Below are 27,456 nucleotides of genomic sequence, written 5' to 3'. Positions count from 1 at the left end.
CAGCGGAGTGGCCTCGCAGCGTCGTAGAGGGCCCCAGAGGGAAGGCTCCAGAGAGCCTCGGGTGGGGGGTGGGCTGGGAAGCTTTTCTTCGGGTGGGGGGTGGGCCGGGAAGGTTTCTTCCCCGGGGACCCTCCGGCATGGCCGCCTGCCGTGCTTTGCTCAGCGATCCTCTCTGCCCTCAAACCGCCTCCCGATCCGCCCCCCTCGGCGCTCCGCCCCCTGCCATTACCTGCAAGCCTTGCAAGGCCGCAGGTCGCCGCTGCCGCTACAAACACATCGCCCCCCTCGGCCCAGCCAGCCAGCAGCGGCCGGCGGGGGATGCTTCAGGGCCGCCGCCGCCACTGACGCGAGCGCCAGCCGCCCAGCTCCCATGACGCCGGCTGAGGCTGCTCCTGCCTGCCACGCACGCACAGGACGCCCCGCTGCCAGCCCACCAGCAGCGGCCGGAGGAGGAAGCTTCGGGGAACCCGGCAGCGCTGGCGGCGCACTCCACCACGTGGCCCAAGCTGCCCACCAGGACACCAGGTAGGCCGCGAGGTCCCACCCCTCCCGGACGACCCCGGACTTCTAAAGACCCGCCGCACAGCCCTGCCGCCCTCATCGCGCGCCCACCTAGCGCCCGCTGCATTTTGCCTGCAGCGGGCTTATTTTCTAGTCAGAAATAAAACTGGCTGGTTTGTCAGGGAGATATCATGCGGCTCTGTGTGGATGCTGTGACACAGTTTACTAATGTAACAGGGATTAACTTTTGTTTATATATTTCTATTGTTATGATGGTCAGTTCTTAGTCTGACGAAGAGTGCTTGCACTCGAAAGCTTACACCTTGAATAAATCTTTGTCGGTCTTAAAGGTGTTACTGGACTCTGATTTTATTGACCTTCACACATTCTGATTGGGCCCTCACCCAGACTGATCCCGCCCACTCTCCACCCACTTAGGCTTTAGCCTTTTATGTTTATACAGCGACAGCTGTATAAAGATTCTATGATTCTATAAGAAAAGAGAAGCCATGTTGGGCCCACCCAGTCCAGCCTTCTGTCTCACACAGTGGCCACCAGGAGCTCCAGCAGGGGCAGAAATCCAGAAGCCATCCCACTCCACAAGAGAGAGACAGACAAAATCTTCCAACTAGACCACTGATGGATCTTTGCCTCATATGTATTTTGTTGTGGTTGGTGTATAGAGTTGGATGGGACATCCAGGATCATCTAGTCTAACCCTCTGCACAATGCAGGATACTCACAATTACCTACCCACCCACAGTGACCTCAATTTCATGCCCAAGTGATCCCCACGACCACCAAAAATCTCCAGAATCCAACCTGGTCTGGAGGAAATTCACCTACCATCCAACAGTGGCAATCAGCAATTCCCTGGGTAGGCAAGGAAGGGCCACGAGAGACAAACACTGGCACATCCCTTCCTGCCCACCCACTCACCATCTGCCTAATGCCAGAAACAACTGGATTCATAAAATCAGCCTCTCCATAGCCAATCCAAGTGCACTGCCCGGGCCAAGCACACGCCCAGCGCTGCTTGGAGTCTCTGCTAGTGATGACTGTGTCGGGGATTGGGACCAGCTTGGCTGTCAGCACACTGTCAGGCCCAATGGGGCCCAGCTGAGGCTCCTTCCTCAAAGGAAGACTAGGTCCAGTTGAAAGCCCTCTGACCGAAGGCTACTCCACCCAGCCAGGCTGTGCTTAAGGAGAAACTTGAGGCATGCCTCTCCATGGATGCAATGCGTGCGTTCTTAGCCCGTCTACCTAGACGCTCGGTGTTCAGGTTTGCTACGGCAAAGCTCTGCTTGGTTGATTCCTGGTTCCTGACTTCGGCTTTGGCTCTTGACTTTGATCCTGGTCCTTTACTTCCTCTTGGCTTGACTTTGTTCCTGGTTCCTAATTTCAGCTTGGCTTGATTTCATTACTGGTTCCTGACTTTGTTTGCTCCTTGACTGTGTTCCTGGCTCTTGATTCTGGTCTCGCCTTCGACTATGCTCCCCAACTACTTGACCGCAGTATGGCTTGGAACTAGGGGTGAGTGGTTCGGTGTGGTTTGGCCGCCTCGCCGATCACCAAAGCTCGAAGCGGCCAACAGCTTTGGTGATTGGCGAGGCGGCTGAACCACGTCGAACTGCTCAGCCCTACCTGGAACTCTATCTGGTAAATTACCCCAGCCAGGTTTGACTCCACTCCTCACCCCACCCTCCTTGATGAACTGTCTCCCTCGGCTTTAGACCGTTTGGGCTGGACTCTGAGCTTGACTCACAATTTGGTCTCGGCTTCCTGGCCAAGAGTGTCGTTAACTGGTAACCAGTATGTGACCCGGCAGGGCAGCAGAGTAGAAGGGGAAAGTGCACAATCATCAGCCCCCACCCCTCAAAATAGAGCAGAGAGTCCCAGGGTTGCTCTCCTACAATATCCTGTTAAAAGGCTCAAGTGACTGCATCTGCAGGAACAATGGGAGGTAGAATCATAGAATCATAGAGTTGGAAGGGGCCATTCAGGCCATCTAGTCCAACCCCCTGCTCAACGCAGGATTAGCCCTAAGCATCCTAAAGCATCCAAGAAAAGTGTGTATCCAACCTTTGCTTGAAGACTGCCAGTAAGGGGGAGTTCACCATCTCTTAGGCAGCCTATTCCATTGCTGAACTACTCTGACTGTGAACATTTTTTTCCTGATATCTAACCTATATCATTGTACTTGAAGTTTAAACCCATTACTGCGTGTCCTCTCCTCTGCAGCCAACAGAAACAGCATCCTGCCCTCCTCCAAGTGACAACCTTTCAAATACGTAAAGAGGGCTACCATGTCCCCTCTCAACCTCCTTTTCTCCAGGCTGAACATTCCCAAGTCCCTCAACCTATCTTCATAGGGCTTGGTCATCCTCGTCGCTCTCCTCTGTACCCTTTCAATTTTATCTACGTCCTTCTTGAAGTGAGGCCTCCAGAACTGCACACAGTACTCCACATAGGTAGAAAAGACTGGAGCCAGGAGAGAGGGAGGTTTCTTCCTCAGTGATCCAGTCTCCTTTTTGGCTGGCACAACCCATTTAAAGGGACTAATATTTCGAGCACCTTCACGTTTGGCTCGCACATGAGAACACCCCCTGAGGATTTAACTTTGCTTCAGACATGTCTGTTCATGTAACTTCCCTGAAATCTTTCTGACATTCATCACAGCATATCCAATGTTATTTAATTAATCAATTTTATACACGTGATTTCACTCATAGAATTGTGATACTTAGCCACGATGGGGTTTTTTTCTGTGAGAATTGAATTTTCTACGAGAATTGAATTCTATACACTGTTTGAGGCTTTGCTGTTTGTATAAGTAATTACCATTTTCACTAATAGTATTTACAACAATATTTCTTGAAAAAATATTTCTGTCTTGGAAAAAAGTCAATAAGGCTTGGAAATTCTTACAGAAATCATGTTTATCCCTTTCAAAAATCATACACTACGTGCCAGGCCTTAATAGGATACTGTATGTTGGAATAGTTCATGTGTGTGTAATATTACCTTGATCACAGAATAAATAGGCCCTCTGGGTTAAAACGAGTTTGGCCTTAGCATGTGTTCCCTTCCCATTCATGTTATTCTTGGGAACTGTATGTTAAGTTTTCAATGATATCTTTGTGTCGTTTTTAATCCTATTTACGTGCATTGGGAAATAAATAATTGTATTGTATTTTTTGTTTGCTCAACCTTTGGGCTTAGCTTTTCAGGCTGGGGTTTCGTGCACTCTTTCCACCTTTGAAATTCTGACATGGGATGGGGGGCACAGCCGCAAAATGGCTGCCAAAGGATCCGGAGCCAAACAAGAAAATGGCTGCTACAGTTTCCCTTCAGTCACACAAGAAGAATCCACATACTCCGGTGGCATGTGGCAGCTGCTGCCCAAGCAACATTTTTAAACATCTACACTGCCAGTGGCTTGTCAGAAGGCTTGCTGAGCCAAAGCCCCTCCTGCCCCCCCCCATCTAAAAAAACATGGCAGGTAATATGAGAAATGTCAGTGGGCACCATGTTTGCCCACCATCCCCATGCTGGGGCCTCCTGCTCTACAGAAGTGCTTTACATTCAGTCATTTATTGGTCCGTTCTCACTTTTTTGGCCACAAAAAGCCCCTCCTAGCATTTCCCCCTTTCCGGTCACCATCGGCTTCTTTCCCCCATCATCACACTTCAGCCCCACCATGGCATTCTCCATGTAGAATCATCTGCTTCAGGAGGTCCACCACACATCCGTCTCACTGGATGTCCTCCCCAGGAATAGCTTTTAGTGGAACCTGAGGACGCCGTGTCCATTTGCCTTGGCTTTGGCCATGAGTTAATTTCAGATGGGGCGAAACCTGCCAGGCGGAGCGGGGAGACGGGAGGCTTGGTTGACTTTGGTCAGCCTTCTGTTTTCCCTCTTTTTATGATCTTCTGGAATCCTCAGGTCGTAATGAGAAGCAGCTGGGTCTGGCCCATGTCTCCCAAACCCCAGATATCTCCTGCCCCCATCTTTTGGCCTGTGTTTCTCATCATCGCTTTTGAGAGTTCAGGAACATAGCTTGTAAACAAACTGAGAAATGGAGTCACTGAGAAGAGCCAAACCACAGGCCAGAAGTGCTAACGGGCTTATAAAGCTGACTGTTTCCCTTTTGGTTGTAGGTCGGTTCTTGCTGAGAAAAGCTCCAAGTGTTGTGAGTCTAACCAGTTCTTGCCCAAGCGCCTGTCCCCCTGGCATGTGGTGGGACCGATTCTTCATTCCCTGGTCCAGAGTAAAGCTCTAGTCTCAGGAGAAGAAAATTTGCTTACTGCAGATTAGTACTCATTTTTAGCATTTATATACTTGCCGGCACATAGAGAGAGCCAAATACTTAGCATTCCCTTCTGAATTCTCCCTGGCAGGTTTCAATGCCAGTCTCACACTCAAAAGTGAGACAGAAATTCTTCAAATATCTATTTGATACCCAATGATATTTGATTTCAGCATTTGGCAGCTGTGGCTGTGACCTTTGAACTGGAGTTGAACTCAGGAAATTCTGCTCCACTAGTGAGTCTCTGGGCACATAGTTTCATAGGGGAGCCATGTTGGTCTGTAGTAGAACAGCTAGGTTCAAGTTCAGGAACATCTGTGAGCATTCAGCCAGTTGCTCCCAATAAGGAGAAAGTCGAAGAAAAACCGATTTTATTGAAAATACAACAATGCTCGCATCCCCAAAGCCTACCTAAGACTGACTTCCCAAAATCCATTGTGTTAACCTCCACCCCCCCCCACACACACACCTGTCCTTTTGAGTGAGAAACTATCCCTGTTAGAGCTGGCTAGACTGCCAGAGCTGGTGTTAACTATGAAAAGCCTGTTTCAAGAACTAGAGAACTCAGGTGAGACCCAAACAAATGCTACAAAACTAATTATTTTGTTATAATCAATGCCCTGTTCATTTCATCTCACAATGGGTCGTATTTGAGTTGAAACAGGATATAACCTTTGATCTAGCAGTAGAGATGCTATCGGATGAAATTTTGGGGAGAAAAATGTTAAAAGCAAATAACGAAGCAGAGAATATATCAGTATTTGCTTACAAAGTTGATTTGATTTGCAAGGAAGGAAGGAAGCAAACAAAGGCTTTCTCAACTAACGAATTCCACAGTGGCAATTAGCGTCATTTGAATGCCAATAAACCTGTAGTCATGCAAACAAGAGGGGCATGGCAAGGTCACATGACAGACACTGACCAGAGATCAAATGTCAACAGAGGTGGCTATTCCGGCCACAAGTGGGAGCAAAGACCGACTTCAGATCAGTTGGCAAGCATCAGGCAAGGTGTAACTTCTGACAGGCAGACAGAGATGCAGAGAGACAGCAGACAGCAAAGAGACAGACAGATCAAATGCTTCTTTTGTGACCAACTTGGACATAAGGCTTTTCAGTGTAATCAGAAAATTAAAGCGGTGAATGCTAACCACGAGGAAAAGTCTCACAAAGCTAACTGAGTCAGTTTGAATCAAATAATATATTGACTCTGGATGTACAAACCATGTCTCCAACATTGCCAATAACTGTTTAATATCTTTGAGACACCTGTGTTTAATAGGAAATGGGCTTTCTCTTAAGGCAAACAAGAAAAGACATATTCAAATGGGTAGCCGTGTTGGTCTGAAGTAGCACAATAGAATCAGAGCCCAGTAGCACTTTTAAGACCAACAAAGATTTATTCAGGGCGTGAGCTTTCGAGTGTAAGCACTCTTCGCCATGTAAGGAGTTCTTAGTCTGACGAAGAGTGCTTGCACTCAAAAGCTCACGCCCTGAATAAAACTGTGTCGGTCTTAGTGCTACTGGACTCTGATTCTAAGAAAGGACATGTTATTTTACCTCATTCACTATCAGATGGGAGTACATATAAACTGCACTTGAGAGATATGCTGCTAATTCCAGAATTTACATCTTGTCTTCTGTCAATATCTCAACTGAACAAAGAGGGATATAAAGTCACATCTGAAAATGGTGAATGTGTATGTTTCTGAGGGGAAGTAAGCTTGGTCTGTTTAGCCTGGAGAGAAGAAGACTAAGAGGTGATATGATAACCATCTTCAAATACTTGAAGGGCTGCCATATTGAAGATGGAGAAGAGTTGTTTTCTGTTGCCCAAGGGGGTTGGACCAGAACCACTGGTTTGAAATTAATTCAAGATCATTTTTGGCTAAACATCCGGAAGAAGTTCCTGACAGAGCAATTCCTCAGTGGAACAGGTTTCCTAAGGAGATGATGGGTTCTCCTTCTTTGGAAGTTTTAAAGCAGAGGCTAGATAGTCATGTGACAAATGCTGATTTTATTAACTTAGGCAGAATGTGAGATGGTGGACAGAAAGAGATGTGCCAGTGTTTGTCTCTTGTGGCCATTCCTTGCATAACCAGGGAACTGATGATCACCACTGTGGGATGGTAGGCGAATTTCCTCCAAGCCAGGCTGGACTCTGGAGGTTTTTGGTGGTGGTAGGGATCATTTGGGCATGAAATTTGGGGTTATGGTGGTTGGGCAGGTAGTTGTGATTTCCTGCCTTGTGGAGAGGGTTGGACTAGATCAGTGGTCCCCAACCTTTTTATCACCAGGGACCACTCAATGCCTTTTACTGAGGCCCGGTGTGGGGGGGGGGGTTAGTTTACTCCTTTACTCTCAACCACTGCCCTAACGCTCTCTGATCGCTATGGTAATGTTTAAACATCCCTTCAAAATAAGATACAGACACGCCACAACAATGAACATAAGGAACATTTTATTTCATGGAAATTTTAACTCATGACAATGACAAATCAATGGGAACCCTGAGCTTGTTTCTCTGCAACGAGATAGTCCCATCTGGGAGTGATGGGAGACAATGACACCCAAAGTGTGTTGTAAAGGGCCGGGGGGGGGTGAAGTAAAGGGCCGGGGGGGGAGAGAAGGCGTCCTTCGGGGCCCACCTCCAATTAGTCGACGGACCACATGTGGTCCGCAGCCCACAGGTTGGGGATCGCTAGACTAGATGACCCTGGAAGTACCATACAACTCTGTGATTCTATGATCCATCAGGAAGCAGAACTGTATGTCATCCACATATTGGTATAAGGCGAAATATTTATGTGATATGAAGAGAAACCAAAGTACGTCATCTGCATATTGGTGACCGCCCAGCCCAAAGCCTCAGATCAGCTGGGCCAGAGGGTGCATATAGATGTTTAACAGTGTAGGGGAGAGTACTGTCTCTGTGGAAACCCACAAGGGAGTTGGTAAGAGTGCAAAAAATGGGTTAACAACTTGTGGTCGGCCATGTCAAATACAGCCAACAGACCTAGCAACACAAGGATAGCCAACCCGCCCCATCCAGCCGACGCCAAAGGTCGTCCATCAGGGCAACCAGCACTGGCTCTATTACATCAGGATGAAAGCCAGACTTGAACGGATCAGGTGCCGAAGTCTAAAAATCCCAACCACTGCCAGGTCCTTCGGGAGGGGGGGGGGGCGTCCAGGCTGGGAAACTTCTGGAAATTTGAGGTCGCATCCTGTGGAGGACAGGGACGTCAGTGGGGTACAGTGTCCTAGAGTCCACCCTCCAGAATATCCATTTTCTCCAGGGGAACTGGTTTCTGTAGAGATGAGCTGTAATTCTGGGGGATCCCCAGGTTCCACCTGGAGGTTGGCATCCTTACCACTAAGCCACAGCCATTCCCTACATAATTTCCCCAGTCTGGATGCTAGAACTGTCTGTCCTCTTCAGGGTCTTTCTTCTTCTTCCTCATTGAATCCATCAAGAATTTCTGGCTGTGAGGAACAGATCCTGCTTCACTGGAGACATTTGCTCTTCCAAGGTCTTTTTCCAAGCCATCCTGGCCTAGAGTGTAGAATTTCACAGGCTGCTTGGCCTGAACAACCGACTTGTATTTTTGCTTCTGTACTGGGAGAACCCAAGAGAGTTGTGGTTGTCTGGCTGAGAGGTAGATCAAGGCCAAGAACGCCCACCCTGCTTCTCAGCCTTCTCATCTGCTTGCAAGACTCCTCCCCCCTTTCTTAAATGCTAAATGGCACTTCCTGGCAGAGAGAGAGAACCCCCGTCCAAGTCACATACCTGAAGGCTTTCGACATGAGCAAGCTCTCAACGGCACCATTCTTCCAAGCCAAGCCCCATTGGCAGGTTCTCCTGAAACCTGCATTTTTCAGGATCCAGCACGGATGGCATTCTAGCTGCTTTTAAAGCCATCCATCCTGTGGAAGGGAGCTTCCAGAAATCAAATTGTGCACCATGCAATGAAGGCCCTCCCTCCCTTTGTCTATCATGGATAGGGTGCCTTTCCCCCCCTCCCATTCAACTATTATAGAAGAGGGAGAAAAAGTTCTGCCTACCAAATTCTCCAGAACTTGAAACATAAAATTTATAAACATTTGCTATGCAAGCAGTTTACCCCCTCTAAACTGAGAAGCTTTAGGGTTGCCAACCTCCAGGTGGGGCCTGAAGATCTCATGGAATTATAGTAGGTCTCTGAACCACATACATCAGTTTCCCTGGAGAAAAGGGATGCTCTGGAGGGGGGTGGGGTCTATGGCCGTTTGCCCCATTGAGAGGCCCCCCAAACCACAATTTCCCCAGGCTCCACCTCCAAAAATTGCCAAGAATTTCCCAACCTGACAATCCTAAGAAGCTTCAATCATCGGCTCCATTTTAAGGGTCTTTCTTAATAAATAACCCCAGGCTTGTAATCCACCTTTTGAATTCAAGCTGTGCACACCCACTCCCACCAGAGAAAATGAAATCAGACACAGGGCCACCACACTGGTGAAAACACAGTCGTATATTTTGCAATAAATTACATATAGAAAGTGGTTTACATGTCATGGCAAAACACAAACTTTCAATGTAGGAAATGACTATCAGGGCTCCTTTCATCTCATCCCCTAAGTTTCTTTCCCCTTCGCAAACACTTGGCATTTTGGGAGGAACAGATGTTAGAAAAATCCAGATTTATTGTTATTTAGATTTCAGGGTGGGGAGGGGAAAGGGGGTAAGAGATTAGAACCGTGTCCCCATCCTCGGTTTCTGGGAAAGGCCACAAAATCTACCATAAAGGCATTTCATGATCTTTCTTTGCCTTATTTGTGAGCTAGTCCCCCTCACAGTTTCTCACAAAGGTGGTTTCTGGAAATTTTACTCTGGGGTTGCTAAAAGGTGAGTTCTCCCTTGGCAAAATCCAAAACATAACTTGAGGTAAAGAGACATGCAATATCCAAAAAGAACTCAAAATGAGTTATAAACTGCAGGATGAACCTGGCTTAGTTCTGCAGTTGAAACATACCAACGACTTGAAATGGTGCCACAGCTCCTCATGGTTCATTTACCACCATTGCTTTAATTTTTCTAGCTGATGACATGGTACAAGCCAATAGGCTTGTTTGGTGTAGTGGTGTAGTGGTTAGGAGTGCAGACTTCTAATCTGGCTTGCCAGGTTCAATTCTGCGCTCCCCCACATGCAGCCAGCTAGGTGACCTTGGGCTCGCCACAGCACTGATAAAGCTGTTCTGACCGAGCAGTGATATCAGCGCTCTCTCAGCCTCACCCACCTCACAGGGTGTCTGTTGTGGGGAGAGGAAAGGGAAGGTGAATGTAAGCCGCTTTGAGCCTCTTTCGGGTAGGGAAAAGTGGCATATAAGAACCAACTCTTCTTCTCTTCTTCTTCACTGTCAGCTTCTCCTATGAACGGGCAACCATGCTGATCTCCCAGAGCTTTGAGCTTGGAGACAGCAAGGCAAAAAAATCGGTGCTTTCAAAATACAAGCAGTTCTTTGAAAAGAATATTTCCCTATGCAAATTTCCATCCACTGTCCTCCCGAAAAGATTTCAGTGGTAGATATAGAAGGGGGTAAAAACACCTCGTCCACCTTAGCTGTTCCTGTTCAAAGGTGGACGGGAATTTGGGACAGGACATTTTAACCAGGACACCAGCAATGCTACAGCCTTGCTCAACTTTTTACTGTTGGGGAACCCCTGAAATATTCTTCAGGCTTCGAGAAACCCCAGAAGTGGCTCGATTGTGCAGAATATGGTTGGGAAGCAGAGCTGTGGACATGCCCCCCTGTGGCCCCTCCCCTTTCCCCTTCAGGCCTGTCATTAGCCATTCTGTGAGGGAGGGAATGGGTTTACATGACCATATAAGGTCATATCAGCCAATAAGTGTTTAACAAATTAAAAATATATATTAAAAAAAAAACAACTCTCACTCATTCAGGAAACCCAGGGCTGACAAGTCTTGGAAACAGCTCTCTATGGGTTGTCTGGAGACTCATACAGGAGTTAGTGAGATAGATTGGGGCACTGACCTCTCACCTTCTGATCTCACGGACCTGTCCCTCCTGCTTCTTGAGTCCTTCCTTCCCTTCTTTTCTATTCCCCAAGCCTGCAACATGATGGAGCAGAGAGGCCCCAAGCATCTCTCTCCATCCAGCTATTAAGATTAGAACCTTCTGTTTACCTCTAAGTATGTAGAATTACGTTCTCTAATAAATAGTTACTATAATAGTTAATTACCACCTTTTGTACATGTGCTTTGCTTTGCTTGTTGTTATCTCAGCACAGGCACTCAGTCCGCTGCGCTTACTTGCCAGGCTAGGCCCTCTGCTAACTTTCAGGAAATTAAGACTTTTCCACAAGTCTACCAATCTTTAACTGCTCCTTGTGGAGCGGAATAAATAAAGCAGTAAGGGACCCGAGGGCGGGCCCTGTCCGGGATGAGGGAGGGTGCCGATAGGCCCCTTCCTCCGGACTGACAATTTCACCTTCATGCTTCAAGAAACCCCGGAAGGGGCACAACAGGGCTGGATTTACCATTGGGCTAACTAGGCCTCCAACCTAGGCGGCCTCCAGCCAAGGTGTATAATATTTCTGAGACAGTCGAAGGCCTTTCTGACACATGCTGTCATGATGCACTGCTCTAGTCTAAACAACCATGCAGCCATTTCCTTTGCACTCCATTTCAGAATAAGCCTGTTTTAAGCCAATAACTCAACCCTAACCCTTGTCAATTTCATTTTGATGTTTTGCACAGGAAAACCCAGCCGCAAAAACACATTGAAAGTGCCTTACCCAACCTGTGCCGAATGGGTTGCAGGAGATCGGTAACTGCCCAGCCTTTTACAAAGTCATATGACAGTGAAATACAGCCTCAGTTTAGATCTGGGTCCTACAGGGAGGGAAAGAGCAAGCTGGACTTGGCCTCAAAATTGGAGCCTCCTGTGATATTCAGAGTCATTTAAAAAGGGATTTAAAAAAATAGGTCCTCTTTTTGTCTTTCCTTTAAAAGTGTAACAAAAGTTCAAGGGAAGACTGATTCACACAACGATGAAGGGGTAGAAGGGTTCAGCCCCTGGTTGGGGGGCTTGTTGAAGTCATGTGGCTGGGGGGGCCTATGCTTCTCAGAGAGAGAAGAGGGGACTTTATCCAGGGCCTTCATTATGACACTTGCCCTACTTGAACCAAAGCAGAGCCCACCACACCATGAAAGCAGGATACACCATTGAGGTGTGGGCCATAAATGAAGTACAGGGATACCTTTGTCCACATATAAATCCACAAGTGTGACCACTAACAAAAAGGGGATCCACCAAAAAAGGAAAAGTCTCTAGGGCTTTTTAGTTATTATTGGTTTTCTTCCTTGTTTGGCACTGTTGTTATAGGTGCGTATTCCTTGCACGTTTCTTTTAAGAAACCTCAGCGATTATACTTCTGCAGTGTTTATTTGGGGTTGGAGACGCCAATCTAAATCCAGCAACATGGCCTCCATGAGCTGCAGCTACCAAAGATATTGCTTTTGGAACTCACCTTGCAAGCGCCTTACCTTTCGAGGGTGACTTCTTGATGAAGACCTGCTAGTGCTGGCAACTTTCTCCCTCTTAGCTGGAGAATGAGTCAAAGGGGCTGGAGGGAGGGCTTGTTGCCCTGGGCTAGGAGGAGCCACGCAACAGCGATTGGTGTCTTGAACTCATCACCATCTGCAGCAGAAAAGAGTCCAGCTGCACCTTCATGACTAACAATAATTCGTGGCAGGTAGCTGAGGAGTAGTGACTACAAAAGCTCATCCCCTGCCAGCAATATTATTAGTCTTGAAGGTTAATCTTTTAGGTGCTCCTGGACTCCTTTTCTCCTGCTCCAGACAGACTAACAGGGCCACCCATCTTGATCTATCTGAAGAAGTGAGCAGGGAATCCAGAGAGCTTCTCCTCTGCTCCAAATTGTGTTAGTCTTGAATGAGCTGCTGGACTTTGGGTCTCTTCTTCTGCTACAGACAGACTAACGGGGCCACCCATCTTGATCTGTCACTATCTTGGTACAGCCAACTTAGTGTAGTGGTTAAGAGCAGTGGCTTCTAATCTGGTGAGCTGGGTTTGATTCCCTGCTCCCCCACATGCAGCCAGCTGGGTGACTTTGGGTTGGCCACAGCCCTGATAAAACTATTCTGGTCAAGCAGTATAATTAAGGCTCTCTCAGCTTCACCTACATTACAGGGTGTCTGTTATGGGGAGAGGAAAGGGAAGGCGATTGGAAGCTGCTTGGAGACTCCTTCAAGTAGTGAAAAGCGGCATATAAGAACAAACTCTCCTTCTCTCTCTCAGCCCCACCTCCCATACCTCTATTGTGGGGAGAGGAAAGGGAAGGCAATTGGAAATTGCTTTAAGACTCCTTCAGGTAGAGAAAAGCAGCATATACCTATGTTGCTCAATTTTTCTAGTCACAGTCCTGTTAAAACTATTTTCACAGAGTAATTCTGTCAGAGCTCTCTCAGCCCCACCTCCCTCACAGGATGTCTGTTGTGGGGAGAGGAAAGGAAGTCGCTTTGAGACTCCTTTGGGCAGTGAAAATCAGGGTACAGAAGCCAGCTTTTCTTCTACCTTGACATGGCAAATGGGCAACAGGAGTTGGTTGATGGGTTAGACACAAGAAGAACATGGGAGGAGGACCTCGGACATGGTATGGGAGAAAAAAGGTGGGCTGGGGGGGGGGGAGTAGCAGGAGATACAAAGGTGCCAGGGACTAACAGATTCAGACGTTTATAATGCAGGATTGAGGGCATTGGCCTGTGAGGAGGGACAAATCCTGCCAAGTCAAGACACTGCCCAACCATGTTATCAGGAGCTGCAGAAGGTATCAGAGAGGTTTGAATGCGACCCAAAGATTTCTCCGTGTTGCTCACTGTCGGGTCCGAGCAGCACCCACTCTGCTCCGGAAGCTGGATGTGCGACGGGTCTGTGAGGAGGACACTGTCCGCAACCCGGAGGGGTAAGGCACCACTTGGGAAGTGCCCCGTAGCTGTTCATTGCTACGCATTTCCCGCTGGATCTCACTCAGCGTCTGGGCAGGAGATTCGAGCAGCCGCTGGAAGAAGCTCTTGTGCCCCACTGATTTCTCATGGCAGGCGAAGGTCAACGCGATCCCCATAGTGGACTTCATTTCACGTGAGAAGCCGTCTGAGGTCCCATCGAAGCAGCGGCCAATGGCGATCTCCTTGGCCAGGCGCGGGTTCTGGTCCGTCACCGTATAGATGCCGTAGTTGTGTCCCAGCGGATCCACCGGAGCCAACATGTTGAAGACTGTGGTGTCATTATTCTCCACCAGGGGTGGGTGACGGCCAAGGTATTCTCTCAGGTAGTTGTTGACAGCTGTACGCTGGCAGCTTCCCTGAGGAATGATGGACACCAAAGTCCTGTCCACCAAACCCTGGTCAAACAACATCCCACTGCACTTAAATTCAACACAAGCTGCTGAACTGTTGTAGGTGGTAATGTCTCGAACGCTGCGAGCATCCCGAAGGCCATAGAGCTGTCCTCGAGTCCTTGGATGGCTGCCACCCACATTTCGTGACCGCACCATGTACTCCTGAGGCCCGTTAATCTTCACCTTGATATAGCAGGCACGGAACTCCTGGGGGTTGGGCCACCAGGACAAGTAGTCTCCTGTCCAAGTGGTCAAGTCACTTTCCTTGAAAGGCACCACATTGTATTCATACTTGTCCACTTCTACTCTGTAGAACCGGAAATGGTTGTCCGTGACTGGTGCTTCTTCGCATTGCTTCAAGTTCCGGTAGGCATAGATGGGTCCATTGGTCTCGTCGATGTTGTTCTGGTTGGGTTTGGCCAGGTTAATCTTGAAGGCTGTTTTCTTGAGGGCAGGGTCATCATGGTCAGTCCGCTGGTAGCCAAGCTTATTCAAGTAAGGCTGGGAGACTCCGATGGCACCGGGCCGGAGTGTTGGGCGAGATGGTACAGCCTCCAGTTCCTCCCCTCCCATCATCGCTGTGACATAGGCTGTGTAAGCATCCGCTCGCTGGCCATCACAGAAGGCTGGCAAGCAAGCCCCATTGGGGCCAGTCACCACACTGTCGAACCGACCCCAGGCCTGAGGATTGGAAGGGTAGCCAGGCCTGGGTTCGAGGTTGATCAGAGTGACCACGATCCCTTCCATCTGCTCATCAGGCATGAAATTCTCGTTGATGTAGGCCCGGACTTTGACAAAGCAGCGACGGTTCTCTGGAACATCAAGGTTGAAGAGGCGGCGTTCACGGATCTCCAGGTTGCCGATGAGAAAGGCCCTCTCCTCACGCTTTCCCCTCTTCTCCTTAGCCTGCCTGAAGGATCCCTCTTCCTCCCACAGGCCTGTCACAGGGTTAAGGGACCACAGCTTCATTTTCTGGATATGTTCTGGCATCTTGATCAGCTCAGCATCCATCTTTACCTCCACGCGCCCTGTTTCTAGTATCTGGTTGGTGTCTTCTTCCCAGAAGTCAACTGAAAACATGCCGTAAGTCCTGAGAGGGAAGACATCTCCTTCAGCGTTGACGTAATTCAGGTCACTGGGGGCTGTGCTGACAGTGGTGAGGTCTCGAGGGTCCACAAAGGTGATGCTGGCTTTTACGGTTCCATTGTACACTTGCCCGGTGGGCCTGAAGAAGGAACCAGGGGGGATGACAATCTCTCCAATGGGACCCTCGCCAGCCACCTCTCCCAGAGGGAGGACATTGGTCTCCATCGTCTCCAATGTCACAGGGCTTTTCCTCCTCATCAGTTTGACATCCTGATAGACAGCTCCACCACGCTGGTCAAATGGGAAGACCTTGACAGCATCCAGAAATTTCCGCATCCGATCCACAAACTTGACCACCATGCGTTGTGTGTTGGGTGGAACCTCAATGGTGAAGGTTCCCTTGTAGCCAGTGAAGCCGATCTTTTCAGCACCTAGGTAGATCTCACCGAAACGCAGAGGCTCCCCATTGTCAGCTGCCGAAGCTTTCCCACGGACCAGAATCTTGGGCTGCGTGCAGGATGTACATCCACACTCGGCTACCACCTTGATGGGCAGGGTATAACCAACACAAATGATCTCCCGCATCTCCATGCGGAGAATTCCACAACAGTGCTCCACCCCATCTCGGCACTGCAAACTGTCCGCCAGGCTTCCATCACAAAGGGCGCGGGGACAGCGGCCAACGTTGTAGAATTGGGAACCTGTAGCTTCTTGGAAACACTCATTTGGAAGTCTGATGAGATACTCCTCTGGCTGTGCCATGCAGGCCGATACTTCTGGCGCTACAACAAGAGAGAGGACAAGAATTTGAGACGTTATGAGGTATCGTGGGGTGCCTGTGTCTGCCACGATGTTCACTAACACCTTTCCTGGTATTGGCCAAGCATTTTAGAAAGTGGGTGGGGCAGGGTGGGGTCCAACTGCTTCTGATTGGCTACTGGATATCTGATTGCCTATTCAGATTAAAAGGGATCCTATTAAGCTGAGCTTTTGCCTATAATGCTGATGGTTACTATCAGATTTATGAATACCCTTGCTCCCAAACCTGTTGTGGTTGGCTCTGCCTCCTCCATTTTGTGATGGTGACAGTTCTAAGTATGTCCCCCAGCTCCAGAAGATGGGGGACTCTGACCTACTAGAATGAGGAGGGTAATCATATTTTGAAAAGGCTAAAAGCGGGCACACCTGAGTATGCCAGTACCAAGCCAGGGTAAATGGGGAGATTCATTCATTCATTCATTCATTCATTCATTCATTCATTCATTCATTCATTCATTCATTCATTCATTCATTCATTCATTCAGCTTATATACTGCCCAGCTTGGGGAGGTTCAAAATAAAACATTCAGTTAAAACACCATCAAAATAGAAAATACATTTCCCAACAGCTGGCACTACTAACAAGCTAGCCAACACTGTATCACAGATGGTGGCAACCATTTCCAACTTAAACTAACCCTCCACACCTCAGCACTTCTGTTCCCAGTTGGGTAACGTCAGTGGGAGATGTTAGCCCAGGGGGGCAATGTCGGCCCTAGGGGGTACTGATTACACAAGGACAGGGGAGGAATGAAAAAGCCCTGGCTCTGGTCGAGGCCAGGCAAACGGGCCAGGAATCACCAACAAGTTACTACCTGCAGAGCACAAAACCCTGCGTGGCACATAGGGCAACAGGCGGTCGTTCAGTTATGTCTTTCAGACATCTGCTTTATTGACTACATGAAAACCTTTGATTGGGTGGATCACAACAAATTGTGGGAAGCACAGCAAAATTTGGGGGTGACAGTGCATTTGATCAAACTGATGTCGTATGCAAACCAAAAAGCCATTGTACATTCACCATTTGGTGACACTGACTAAGTTAAAATAGAGAAAGGAGTGTGCCAAGGTTGTATTCGTTCCCCTTTCCTGTTTAATGCGTGTGCTGAGATCAAGATGAGAGAAAAATAAAGGAGTAGGAAATAATAGTGGTATTATGCTGGGCCAGGCAGAGGACTTAGATGAGATGTTTTTAGACCAGGGCTGGTTCTGCAGTTACTTTGTTTTTTTCCATTGTTGATCCTGCTGAATTCAGATCGATTTGAACCCGGGTTGTCCGCCTTCCTTTCTCACAAAGTGTTCTGCACTTGATTGGGGAAGGTCAGAGGGGGGAGAGGAGTGGTGGTCACAAAGCTGCTTGTTTATTTTCCTGAATGAGGGGGGGGGGGTGAAGTCCAGCCAGCATTAAAGGAGCACAAAGCTGGAGAATTTCTTCTTTTTCTTCTTTTTCTTTTACTGAATGGGGGGGGGGGCACCCGCCTCACAGAAAAGAGAAAGTAGATCCAAGAGGCAAATACCTGCTCAGAGAAGTGGGGACTTTTGGAGCTGAGTCACTTTAAAACACATCCCAAAATGAGTCTTGTGGGGGAAGTCTTGCACCGGAAACCAGGCAGTCTTTGAACCTGACCAATGCTGACTGATGCCCTGACCAATCAGCAACAGGCTGCTTCGCTACATTAATGTTGGAGGCATGGGGCAGGAAGTTAATCCAGCAAAACGCAGAAGATCTACATTAAGACTGGGGGAGTCTCAAAGCAGGTTCCTCAAATACAGTGACATATCCGCTCCTGGATATCACGGGGGAAAGGTAAGGTCACTGTGAATCAAATGGATGTTGCCGAGGGAAAATTTAAAGTGCTAAATACCAGAATGGAAATCGAATAACGTGTAGAAGAGTTTCTTTAAATCAGGGGTCACCGGGAATAAAAAGCAAATTGCAGATTCACCCCAGATTACAGAGTTCTCAGAGAGACAGAGTGGTCATGGGAGATTTCAATTACCCAGATGTCTGTTGGACGACCAGCTCTGCTAAAAATGAAAAGGCCAATAAATTCTTCACTTGTCTTGCTGACAACTTCATTTCCCAGAAAGTGGAAGAGGCAACCAGGGAGTCTGCTGTTTTAGACTTGATTCTCACCAATAGTGAAGAACTGGTTGACAAGGAAAATGTCCTGGGTGCACTTGGTAGTAGTGACCATGTGATTTTGGACTTTATGATATCAAGGAAGAGAAAATCTGTATGTGATTACACATACAGACTAGACTTCAGGAGAGTGAATTTTAAAACATTTAAAGATATGTTCGGTAAAATCCCATGGTCATAAAAACTTAAGGAAAGTTTTACAAAAGTTGACTGGGTTTGATCCTTTCCCTTGATACTCTTGTTTCCAATTTTTTATTTTAGAATTATGGAATTCTGATTTTATTTCTTGCTGCATGGCTTAAGATAAAAACCACATGGAAAGGCAAGCACTGTGAGCAGATGAGAACCTTCACTGGCATGGATAGGGCAACTACTCACCTGTGATTCTCAAGTTGGCGACTGATGATCGGATAGACCCCAAGGTGCTGCTGGCTTTGCAGTGATAGGAGCCAGCCTGATGCAACCCCAGGTCCTTCAGCACCAAGCTACTGTTGTAATGGTACAGCTTCCGATCCAGGAGTGTGCCATTGTGATACCTAGAATCAGGAAAGGGAGCAGTTGGAGAGTGATCAATCAAGAACCCTGTGGCATGACCTCAGATTTCCTGCTCTTTGTTAAAAGGTCATTTTGTCTCAGGCTTCCCTATTGTTCAGCTGAAAGGGAAGGCAGAGCAGCATTTTGCTTGATTATTGAGTGAAGACAAAAATAACATTTAAGCAATGTTTACAACAGATTCTTGCAAGAGAATTATAGTCTGAACGTAGCATCGATTGGTCAGTGTCCATGACACGACTGTTGACTATTAACTATACTACCCATCTATCAATGCCATTTCAAAAATGTTTTTTCCTCTTTTTCCAAAAAATTCAGCCAGATAAGATAATCCCCACTCAACCACCCAAAGTTATATGCCCCACTCTGCTGCCCCCCCAAATCCCATCACTTATCACTCACCAGTAATATTTCCTTGGCTCAGGGCTACCTTGGGCACTGCAGCAAAACTGCACCTTTGACCCGACCTTCCTCACCTTCGATTCAGGATGGACCACCATGTAAGGCTTCTCTGCCAAATGTGGAAATGAAGCATTATTTATTTTGTAAACACTGCTGCCCTCTGAAATCAAAGGCGTGGAGGAAAAGTCTGCCAGTGGCTGCTCGCCAGAATAACTGAACCTCCACCTTCAGGTGCATTAAACCTCTGAATCCTAGAGCCAGGAGGCAACATCAGGGAGAGGGGCTTGCTTCCACCTGGGGAATTAGTTGACCCCTGTGTGAGATGGGATGCTGGACTAGAGGGACCATCACTGGTCAGATCCAGCAGGGCCCTTAGGTTCTCAAGGCAGCTAATAATAAAATACAAACCGGAAGCTAAATAAAATACTTGGCGTGAGAAAGAGCTGGTGCAGCAGATTCCCCGAGGAAGGCTAGGAAGCTGCACCTTGGATCTCACCTAAGCGAGTGTCTGTAGAACTCTGATTTGTGTCAGACGTCATGCAGAACCAGGGTGTACTTGAATTGAATGGCTGGTTTCATGATCTGAACCTAGGGTTTTAGATTCTGCCAGAAAGGCGAGGCCAGGCCAGAATTGCCATGAAACCTGTTGCCATGGAGCTAGGAACCAGGCACTCCCTCCCTCCCTCCCTCCCTCCCTCCCTCCCTCCCTCCATCCATCCATCCATCCATCCATAAATCCATGCATCCATGCTTCCATCCAATCTCTCAGCTTAACCTACCTTACAGGGTTGATGTGAGAATCTAATTGGTGTGAGCAACTGAGCATGCTTGAACACTAGGGACAGGGGGGTGGGTGGATTCTATATCACTCTGTGGGCCGTTCCGCATTCGTTCAAAATAGCACAATGGTTACTAGTTTTGCCATTATGCACAACGTCACCTTCCCTTTCCTCTCCCCACAACAGACACCCTGTGAGGTGGGTGAGGCTGAGAGAGCCCTCAGATTACTGAAGAAGAAGAGTTGGTTCTTATATGCTGCTGTTCTCTACCCAAAGGAGTCTCAAAGTGGCTTCCAATCCCCTTCCCTTTCCTCTCCCCACAACAGACACCCTGTGAGGGAGGGGAAGCTGAGAGAGCCCTGAGATTCCTGCTCGGTCAGAACAGCTCTATCAGTGCTGTGGCGAGCCCAAGGTCACCCAGCTGGCTACACGTGCAGGAGCAGGGAATCAAACCCAGCTTGTCGGATTAGAAGTCTGCACTACTAACCACTACACCAAGCTGGCTCTCTACACCAAGACAAAACACTAAATTGCAACTGATAATAAATTGCAGGACAATGCACACCCCCTGAACTGAACTAGGTTTCCTGTCTCATTACCATGCCTACAACCCCTCTGCACATCACACCTATGCCAATCACACTCTGTTATCATTCACCTGCTGTTATCACTGGGCATCTGAAATCACTGCACTCTCCGAGATATAAGAACAGATGGGCTCACATTCTAGCTGTATCTGAAGAAGTGAGCAGGGACTTCCAAGAGCTCCTCCCTTGCCACAAATGTTGTTAGTCTTGAAGGAGCTCCAGATCTCTCACTCTTTTCTACTGAATCAGACAGTGGTAAGACAACCAAGGAACAATGCAACTGGGCTAAGACAGAAGCTGAGAGTGACATCACGTACCTGGACAGGGCATGTAGGAGCACTTCTGCACCTCTGTTGGGCGCCCAATGCAGCGCGAAAGCTTGGATTTCTGGCAGCTCCGCCTCCTCACCTGCTTTCCCCCACTGCCACAGGTCTTGGAACAGGGGCTCCATGGCCCCCAGGGTCTCCATTTAGCTTCTGTGGGTCAGAAGTGGGCATTAGAACCCTCTCTCGCTGTCTAGGTCTACATCAAGAGGCAGAGGTGGCCAAAGTGTGGCTCTCCAGGTGTCCATGGATAATAATTACACACCTTGAGCCCCTGCCAGCTAGAGCCACATAAGATCAAAGTAATCTCGGCCTCCAGCACATTGTTCCGTTGTTAAGGTGAAAGCGTGAAAAGCATTGCATTTTTAAAATACAGGATCTGGACTCTGAGCAGAATATTTCAGTTTGAATGGCATCCTGGTTCCTAACCATCCCTAGAATGACCCTCTCTCTGTCTTCAGGCTTCAAGTGACCCTGGAAGTGATACCAGCTGGCCACGCCCCCAGAAGTCACATGTTTACCGTGTGCATGGCATCCCTCATAAAATAAAATGTTTGCTAAATAAGAAGTTAGTTTCATTTTGGTGTGTGCAGTCCCTGGCCTGAGCAAAACAAGGAAGCATTCATCTCAGCTGTCAAGAAGTCCACTGTGCAAAACAGCAGTTTTCAGGGGAAATTATCTGCGTGATCTGGAGATTACTTGTAATTTTGGGAGATCTCCAGGCACCACACCAGGGTGTAAACTGCACGGAGCTTTTATTCCAGTCCCAGGTCAATTCAGTCCCTGCCGTCTGCACAGAATGCGATTTCCATTTTGATTTGGGGTGATTTAAATTTTCCTTCTGCAACAAGCAGGATTGACCATACCTTTATTGTGCTTTTAACCCTCAATATTTTAAGAATCAGATTGAGAAAGCAGGCTGTTTCGAATCTGGGCTCTGCTTCCTGGTAGAGAACCCCTGATTGGCCAAAGCTGCTCATGTGAAAAGCTTGCCTCAAAGGAGAAGCCCCTAATTTCTCTCAACTTCTGTTGGATTTTTTCCTCCCTCCTCTGCCTTCTTCGATCCTCTCTCTCCCCCCCTCCTCGAAGAAAAGAAAGAGGCTCCCTCTCTTCTTGGTTCCTCTCCCTCCCCTTGAAGAAAAGAAAGAGGCTGTGCTTGGCTCCCCCCCCTTCTGAACTACCATAACCATGTGCAGAACACTTTTCTGTTTCAATGGGAAGGGGAGGGGGAAGAGGAAGACCCGAGTTCAGATCAATCTAAATTCAACAGGATTGACAATGGAATAAACAAAGTAACTGCAGACTCTCTCCAGGTGGTTAGGAAACAATCCTGTGAAAGAATCTATTTTCCCAGGGTCGAAAATGGTTGCCAGGTCAAGGGGAAACCTGGGGAAAAAGGAATCCAGGTGTAGCACAATCCCACATTCTTACAGATGTAAAGATATCCCCCCCAGAGGTTCTGATGCATGGCAAAACCTTACTGCCCTGGTTGCCTCGTCTGGAGGCACAAATCTGGGTGCAGCAGGGAAAATGTTCCCCAGTCTGGGACCCAAAAGGATCAGGGCAACCTGCTCCAGATCAGATGCCCATTGGCAGTGTAGCGGGGCATCTCCAGTGCAGAATAGGTCAAGTCTTAATCTGGGAGCTGTCCTCTGGCCCCTCATCTCGCTCCCTTTGTCTTCTCTCCTTCTGCACATGGCCTTCCACGGGGACCTCCTGAGAGGAATTTCCCCATGTTCCTACTTCCTCGATGCCAGACAAAGTGGCAATTTGTAAAAGGGAAAGTATCCTTAAATTAGGCTTTTTTCTCTTCTTTTGAATGCAACCTAAATGTGAACTGGATCTACTTGAGTACATGTAAATTTAAGTTTTTCTGTGTGAGGTTTGTGTCTTAGGAGATTTACTTACAACACTCACTATCATGCTTCAATGACTGAGCAAAACTCTGCTATATTGGCTACCTTGGCATGGTCCAGAGCTGCAGGTCCGTCGATCCATGGGTTTCCCCAAACATTTCAGCCGCTGACCCATAACTGAGCCGGAGCCATTCAAACAGGTCCGGTTCCTAATCTGGACCCCGCTAACACCACAGGCAGTCCGCGAACAAGCGCTCCAGGATGACCATCCTGACCAGCCCAACCAATCTATGGGGTCTGTTGGAAAACAAGAGAGAGAGGAAGGGCAGGATTTGGGGAGAGGGAGCACTAGAGGACGGGTGATCGATGGCTTCAGTGGCAAACTATTTGCGAGTGTCCATCTTGAGCAGATTCCCAGTAAGCATGTGATAGAGAAATTCTTGATGGTCTCATGAGAGTTTCAAATAGCGACCATGGACTTCAGCAGAAAAGGATTAATTTTTTAACTGCAGAGGGATCCTGGCCCAGACACTGAAAATTAAGTTCTCTAGAGCAGGGGTAGTCAACCTGTGGTCCTCCAGATGTCCATGGACTACAATTCCCATGAGCCCCTGCCAGCAAACGCTGGCAGGGGCTCATGGGAATTGTAGTCCATGGACATCTGGAGGACCACAGGTTGACTACCCCTGGTCTAGAGTTCTAATGGACATGCTGTGCATGGCAGCATATAACTCAGGGTCATCCAGTGAGCTTCTCTGCTGAGATTTCAAGCAGCTTTGGGTTCCAGCACTACCTTAAATGGCACAGGAGCCATGCTGAGAAAAAAATTAACTGGCAAGGATCGGATTGTTGTGTAAGACGTACGTGAAAACATCAAACATTACCAAACAATTTTAATTGTTCTGTGAAATTTTCCTTTAAAAAATTATGCCCAATTAACGATCTTGATGAGATTAAACTCTTGGTTTCTAAAGTTTTGAAACTGCCTGGAAAATAATGGAACTATTGCTATACCATACTGGAGGGTAACACTTGCTGCTTGTGGCCATACCATGCGGAGTATGGCTCCGTGGTGAAGCATGGGGGCATCTTGTGGCTGGACTCCTGGATGTTTACAGCTCACGTTTCTGTGTAAATTTCGCTGGTCAACGATTACTTCCATAATAGATTTCCATTACATTTTTTGTTGCGTGTCTTAAAGTTTTTCCCGATGGCTGCCATGTCCGTCCGTCCAATAACTTTCAGAGGCCTGGGGGCTCGGTGTTCAGAGCCAAGATGAAATTGCTCCAACAAGAGAGGGGATCCATAATCTTGGCTCTAGCATTGGCCCCAACTTGTGGAAGAGCTCCATCGTGCAGGCCCTCTGGAAAGCAGAAAGCTCTCCTTTCACATTAATAAATGAGTACCAACATTTGAGAAGCAAAGCTTCTTTCTTGCAAAACTCACCTGCAGGACACAGGAAACGGACGTGGTAATTGGAGCAGCTCTTGCCCCCCGGTTGATCCCGGTTAAGGCAGCGGAAGCCCTCCTGGGGGTTGGAACGCACCACCTCGCCCACCTCCTCCGGCAGCTCCCACTCTGTGGTCCGAGCTTGGATCACCGTCGGCTGGGAGCACACGCGATCCCGATAGTAGAAGCGAATGGCCTCCAGTGTTTCAAAATCCCCCTCTCCCCCAGGATGGTCCACGTTGAACCACGATGTCCATTCACCTGCATGAGAGAGGCATATTCACTGTTTCTCAGAATAAAAGCGGGAGGGATGCAACACCCTTTTCAGTGGCTCTTTCTCAAGGGCAGAAGAACACGTGGTCAGCTTTAAGCAAACAGATCTTTATTACAGTCATAGGCCAGCAGAGTGAAAATTAGCAATCAATCTGTGACAAAACATAATACAGTTACAAGCATGCATTTGCTAATAATATAGAACAGCTTAGACCAGTGGTCCCCAACCCCCGGTTCGGGGACCGGTACTGGTACCAGTCCGTAGATCAGTTAGTACCGGGCCGTGGTTCCTCCTCGTCCTCCTCCCCAGCTGCTGCCTCGCGGGCTGCCCTGCCACTCTGCCACCGGCTCACCTTTGGTGCTCTCCAGTGGCCGCCATGGCTGGGGCTCCCCCTCGGCGTGGCACTGGCAGCGCCCCCCAGCGGGCGGTGGGACGTCAGGGGCGCCGGCGGGAAATCAAGTGGAGCAGGGGCTCAGGTGGCAGTGGCGATGTCCCTTGGCAAAAGACTACCCCACCCCTGGGCCTCAGTAAAATTGTCAAGCGTTGACCAGTCCCCAGCGTTGACCAGTCCCCACTGACTTAGACTATAAAACTGCTAACAGCATAAATTAGATTATACATGTGGGAAATCTGTATAGGGGTTTATTCTGATCACAGCTCTCTGGATCAGTTAGGTGTTAGCCACTAAATAAAATAATTGCATCGGTTTTGTGTTGTTGTTTTTTTTTTAAAAAAGCACAATAATTGTGTGTGTGGGGAAACAATCACAATGCATGTGTTTTGGTGTTCCCCCCTTCCCTGAGCACAGATTCAAAAACACCTGGGCTAAGAAAGACTTGCTCTCCTGGGAGGTGTCTCTCTGCATGAGTGGCTGTCCTGGGAGGGCCTCCGGATTCAGAGGCAGCGGTGATGCAGCAGGGGCCTTTTTTGAGGGTGGGTAATTTCTGCAGCAGATGGACATTATTCTCCTGCAGTTGTTTCCTCTTTTGTGAATTCCTATTCCTTGTTCGTCTTTGAAGCAGGCCAGTTATTGAAAGGGGTATAATAACCATGAAGCCCTGCCAGGCAGAACTATTGTTCTATTTTGCATTTCTAAAAACGTAAACAAAGCATGCATATTTGAATCCGGATTTATTTTCAGGATTTGGCCAAAGTCCAGAATGTGACATTGTTGGCCCCAATGTCTTTCCCAACCAACCCACCCACCCACTCACCCACCCCCAAATTGTGGCATATCATATATTTCTTGAAAGAGACCCACCAGCCATTTCTATTGGGAGATTGCTTCTGCGGGTCCCCATTTTCTTCTGTTTGTACGACTGCTTAGGCTCGGCCAAATCATTTTTCCTCTGCGCGTCTCCTGGGGAACAAACAAATTCAAAGAGGTAAAAAAAGGAATTCCTTCAAAGACCTCCAACAATGTTTTTGCTTCTTCCATCAGGTGCAAAAAGCAGACAGCAAAGACATATGTGTGAGTGTATAAGAGAGGATATCTAAAATCGGGAGTGAAACTACGATCATAGCACACACTCAAAGATTTGCCCACAAACCATGAAAAATCTTTCGGAAAACACATGCAATCACAAAGCAGAAGTATAAATTCAATTGGGTCATCATGGTGGTCTGAAGCAGCAAAATAAAATTCAAGTCCATAGGCCATAAAATCAGAGAACCATAAAAATGGATGGGGTCATACAGACTATAAGAACCAACTCTTCTTCTTCTTCATCTAGTCCAACCCCCTGCTCAATGCACATCAGCCTAAAGCGGGGGGGGGGGTAGTCAAACTATGGTCCTCCAGATGTCCATGGACTACAGCAGGGGCTCATGGGAACTGTAGTCCATGGACATCTGGAGGGCCGCAGTTTGACTACCCCTGGCCTAAAGCATCCTCATCACTCTCCTCTGAACCCTCTCAATTTTGTCCACCTTCTTTCTGGAGTGAGGCCTCCAAAACTGCACACAGGACTCCAGTTGCAATTTGAACAATTCAGTGGGACTATGTCATCTTGTGATTTTGATGTGTCTCTCTCTGGTGATGCACCCCCAAGACTACATTTGCCTTTACCACTGCATCACAGTGTCTGCTCATATTTAGCCTACAGCCCACTAGTACCCCAAGATCTCATTCACATACACTGCTTACCCCAATAAAATAACCAATAATCATAGACTTAACTTTTTCTCACAGTCCCTGATCTGCTATTCCAACCTTGGGATCTATGCAGTATCCCTAGATGGTGTAAACCAGGGGGTTGATCTCAACACATAACTAGGGCAGGACCCACAGTTGATAACGCTGGTTACCTCCCCGGCTTCAACCAAACACCTGGTGGAATACATGTCATATAAACATGTCAAGCAAGCGTTACATGGTAAGATTATGAAAACAGGCTCACAGGTTCTGTCGCAAATTGTCGCAAATCAAGAAGCCTCACATATATTACAGATGCTAGCAGGACATCTGGAGTTATCTTCCTCAAATTAATAAACATTCTTTTCTTCAAAAATAAGGTAAAGGTAAAGGTATTCCCTGTGCAAGCACCGGGTCATGTCTGACCCTTGGGGTGTCGCCCTCTAGCGTTTTCATGGCAGACTCAATATGGGGTGGTTTGCCAGTGCCTTCCCCAGTCATTACCGTTTACCCCCCAGCAAGCTGGGTACTCATTTCACCGACCTCGGAAGGATGGAAGGCTGAGTCAACCTTGAGCTGGCTGCTGGGATTGAACTCCCAGCCTCATGGGCAGAGCTTTCAGACTGCATGACTGCTGCCTTACCACTCTGCACCACAAGAGGCTCTCTTCAAATATACAGAGTGCTTATTTCTGTCTCTCTGTGGTCTTGCACTGAGTGAGCCTTTTATCTTCAGGTGCTGTTTTTTTGTTTAATTTTATCACTGATAACACAAGCAAGAAATGTAGGGAAATCAATGCCTCTTTTGGAAGGACATTTGCCA

The 27,456-nt window shown here is 47.9% G+C and overlaps 1 protein-coding gene across 1 annotated transcript in view; it reads right to left on the bottom strand.

Annotated features, from left to right (window-relative positions):
* Positions 1–7,301: 7,301 nt before the first annotated feature.
* LOC143835014 (cartilage intermediate layer protein 2-like) overlaps positions 7,302–27,456 on the bottom strand; it is a 34,190-nt gene continuing 14,035 nt past the window's right edge. The window contains exons 3-9 of the mRNA XM_077332075.1: positions 25,762–25,860; positions 24,224–24,487; positions 22,883–23,074; positions 20,916–21,074; positions 19,233–19,341; positions 18,657–18,814; positions 7,302–16,098 (exon numbers count right to left, since the gene is read on the bottom strand). Of these exons, the coding sequence (XP_077188190.1) occupies positions 13,706–16,098; positions 18,657–18,814; positions 19,233–19,341; positions 20,916–21,074; positions 22,883–23,074; positions 24,224–24,487; positions 25,762–25,860 (3,374 nt within the window). The 3' untranslated portion in view covers positions 7,302–13,705. The remainder of the gene's footprint in view (positions 16,099–18,656; positions 18,815–19,232; positions 19,342–20,915; positions 21,075–22,882; positions 23,075–24,223; positions 24,488–25,761; positions 25,861–27,456) is intronic.

This window comes from Paroedura picta, chromosome 4 (assembly GCF_049243985.1).
Source record: "Paroedura picta isolate Pp20150507F chromosome 4, Ppicta_v3.0, whole genome shotgun sequence".
Lineage (NCBI taxonomy): Eukaryota > Metazoa > Chordata > Lepidosauria > Squamata > Gekkonidae > Paroedura > Paroedura picta.
This window is presented reverse-complemented; position numbering and strand designations above follow the sequence as displayed.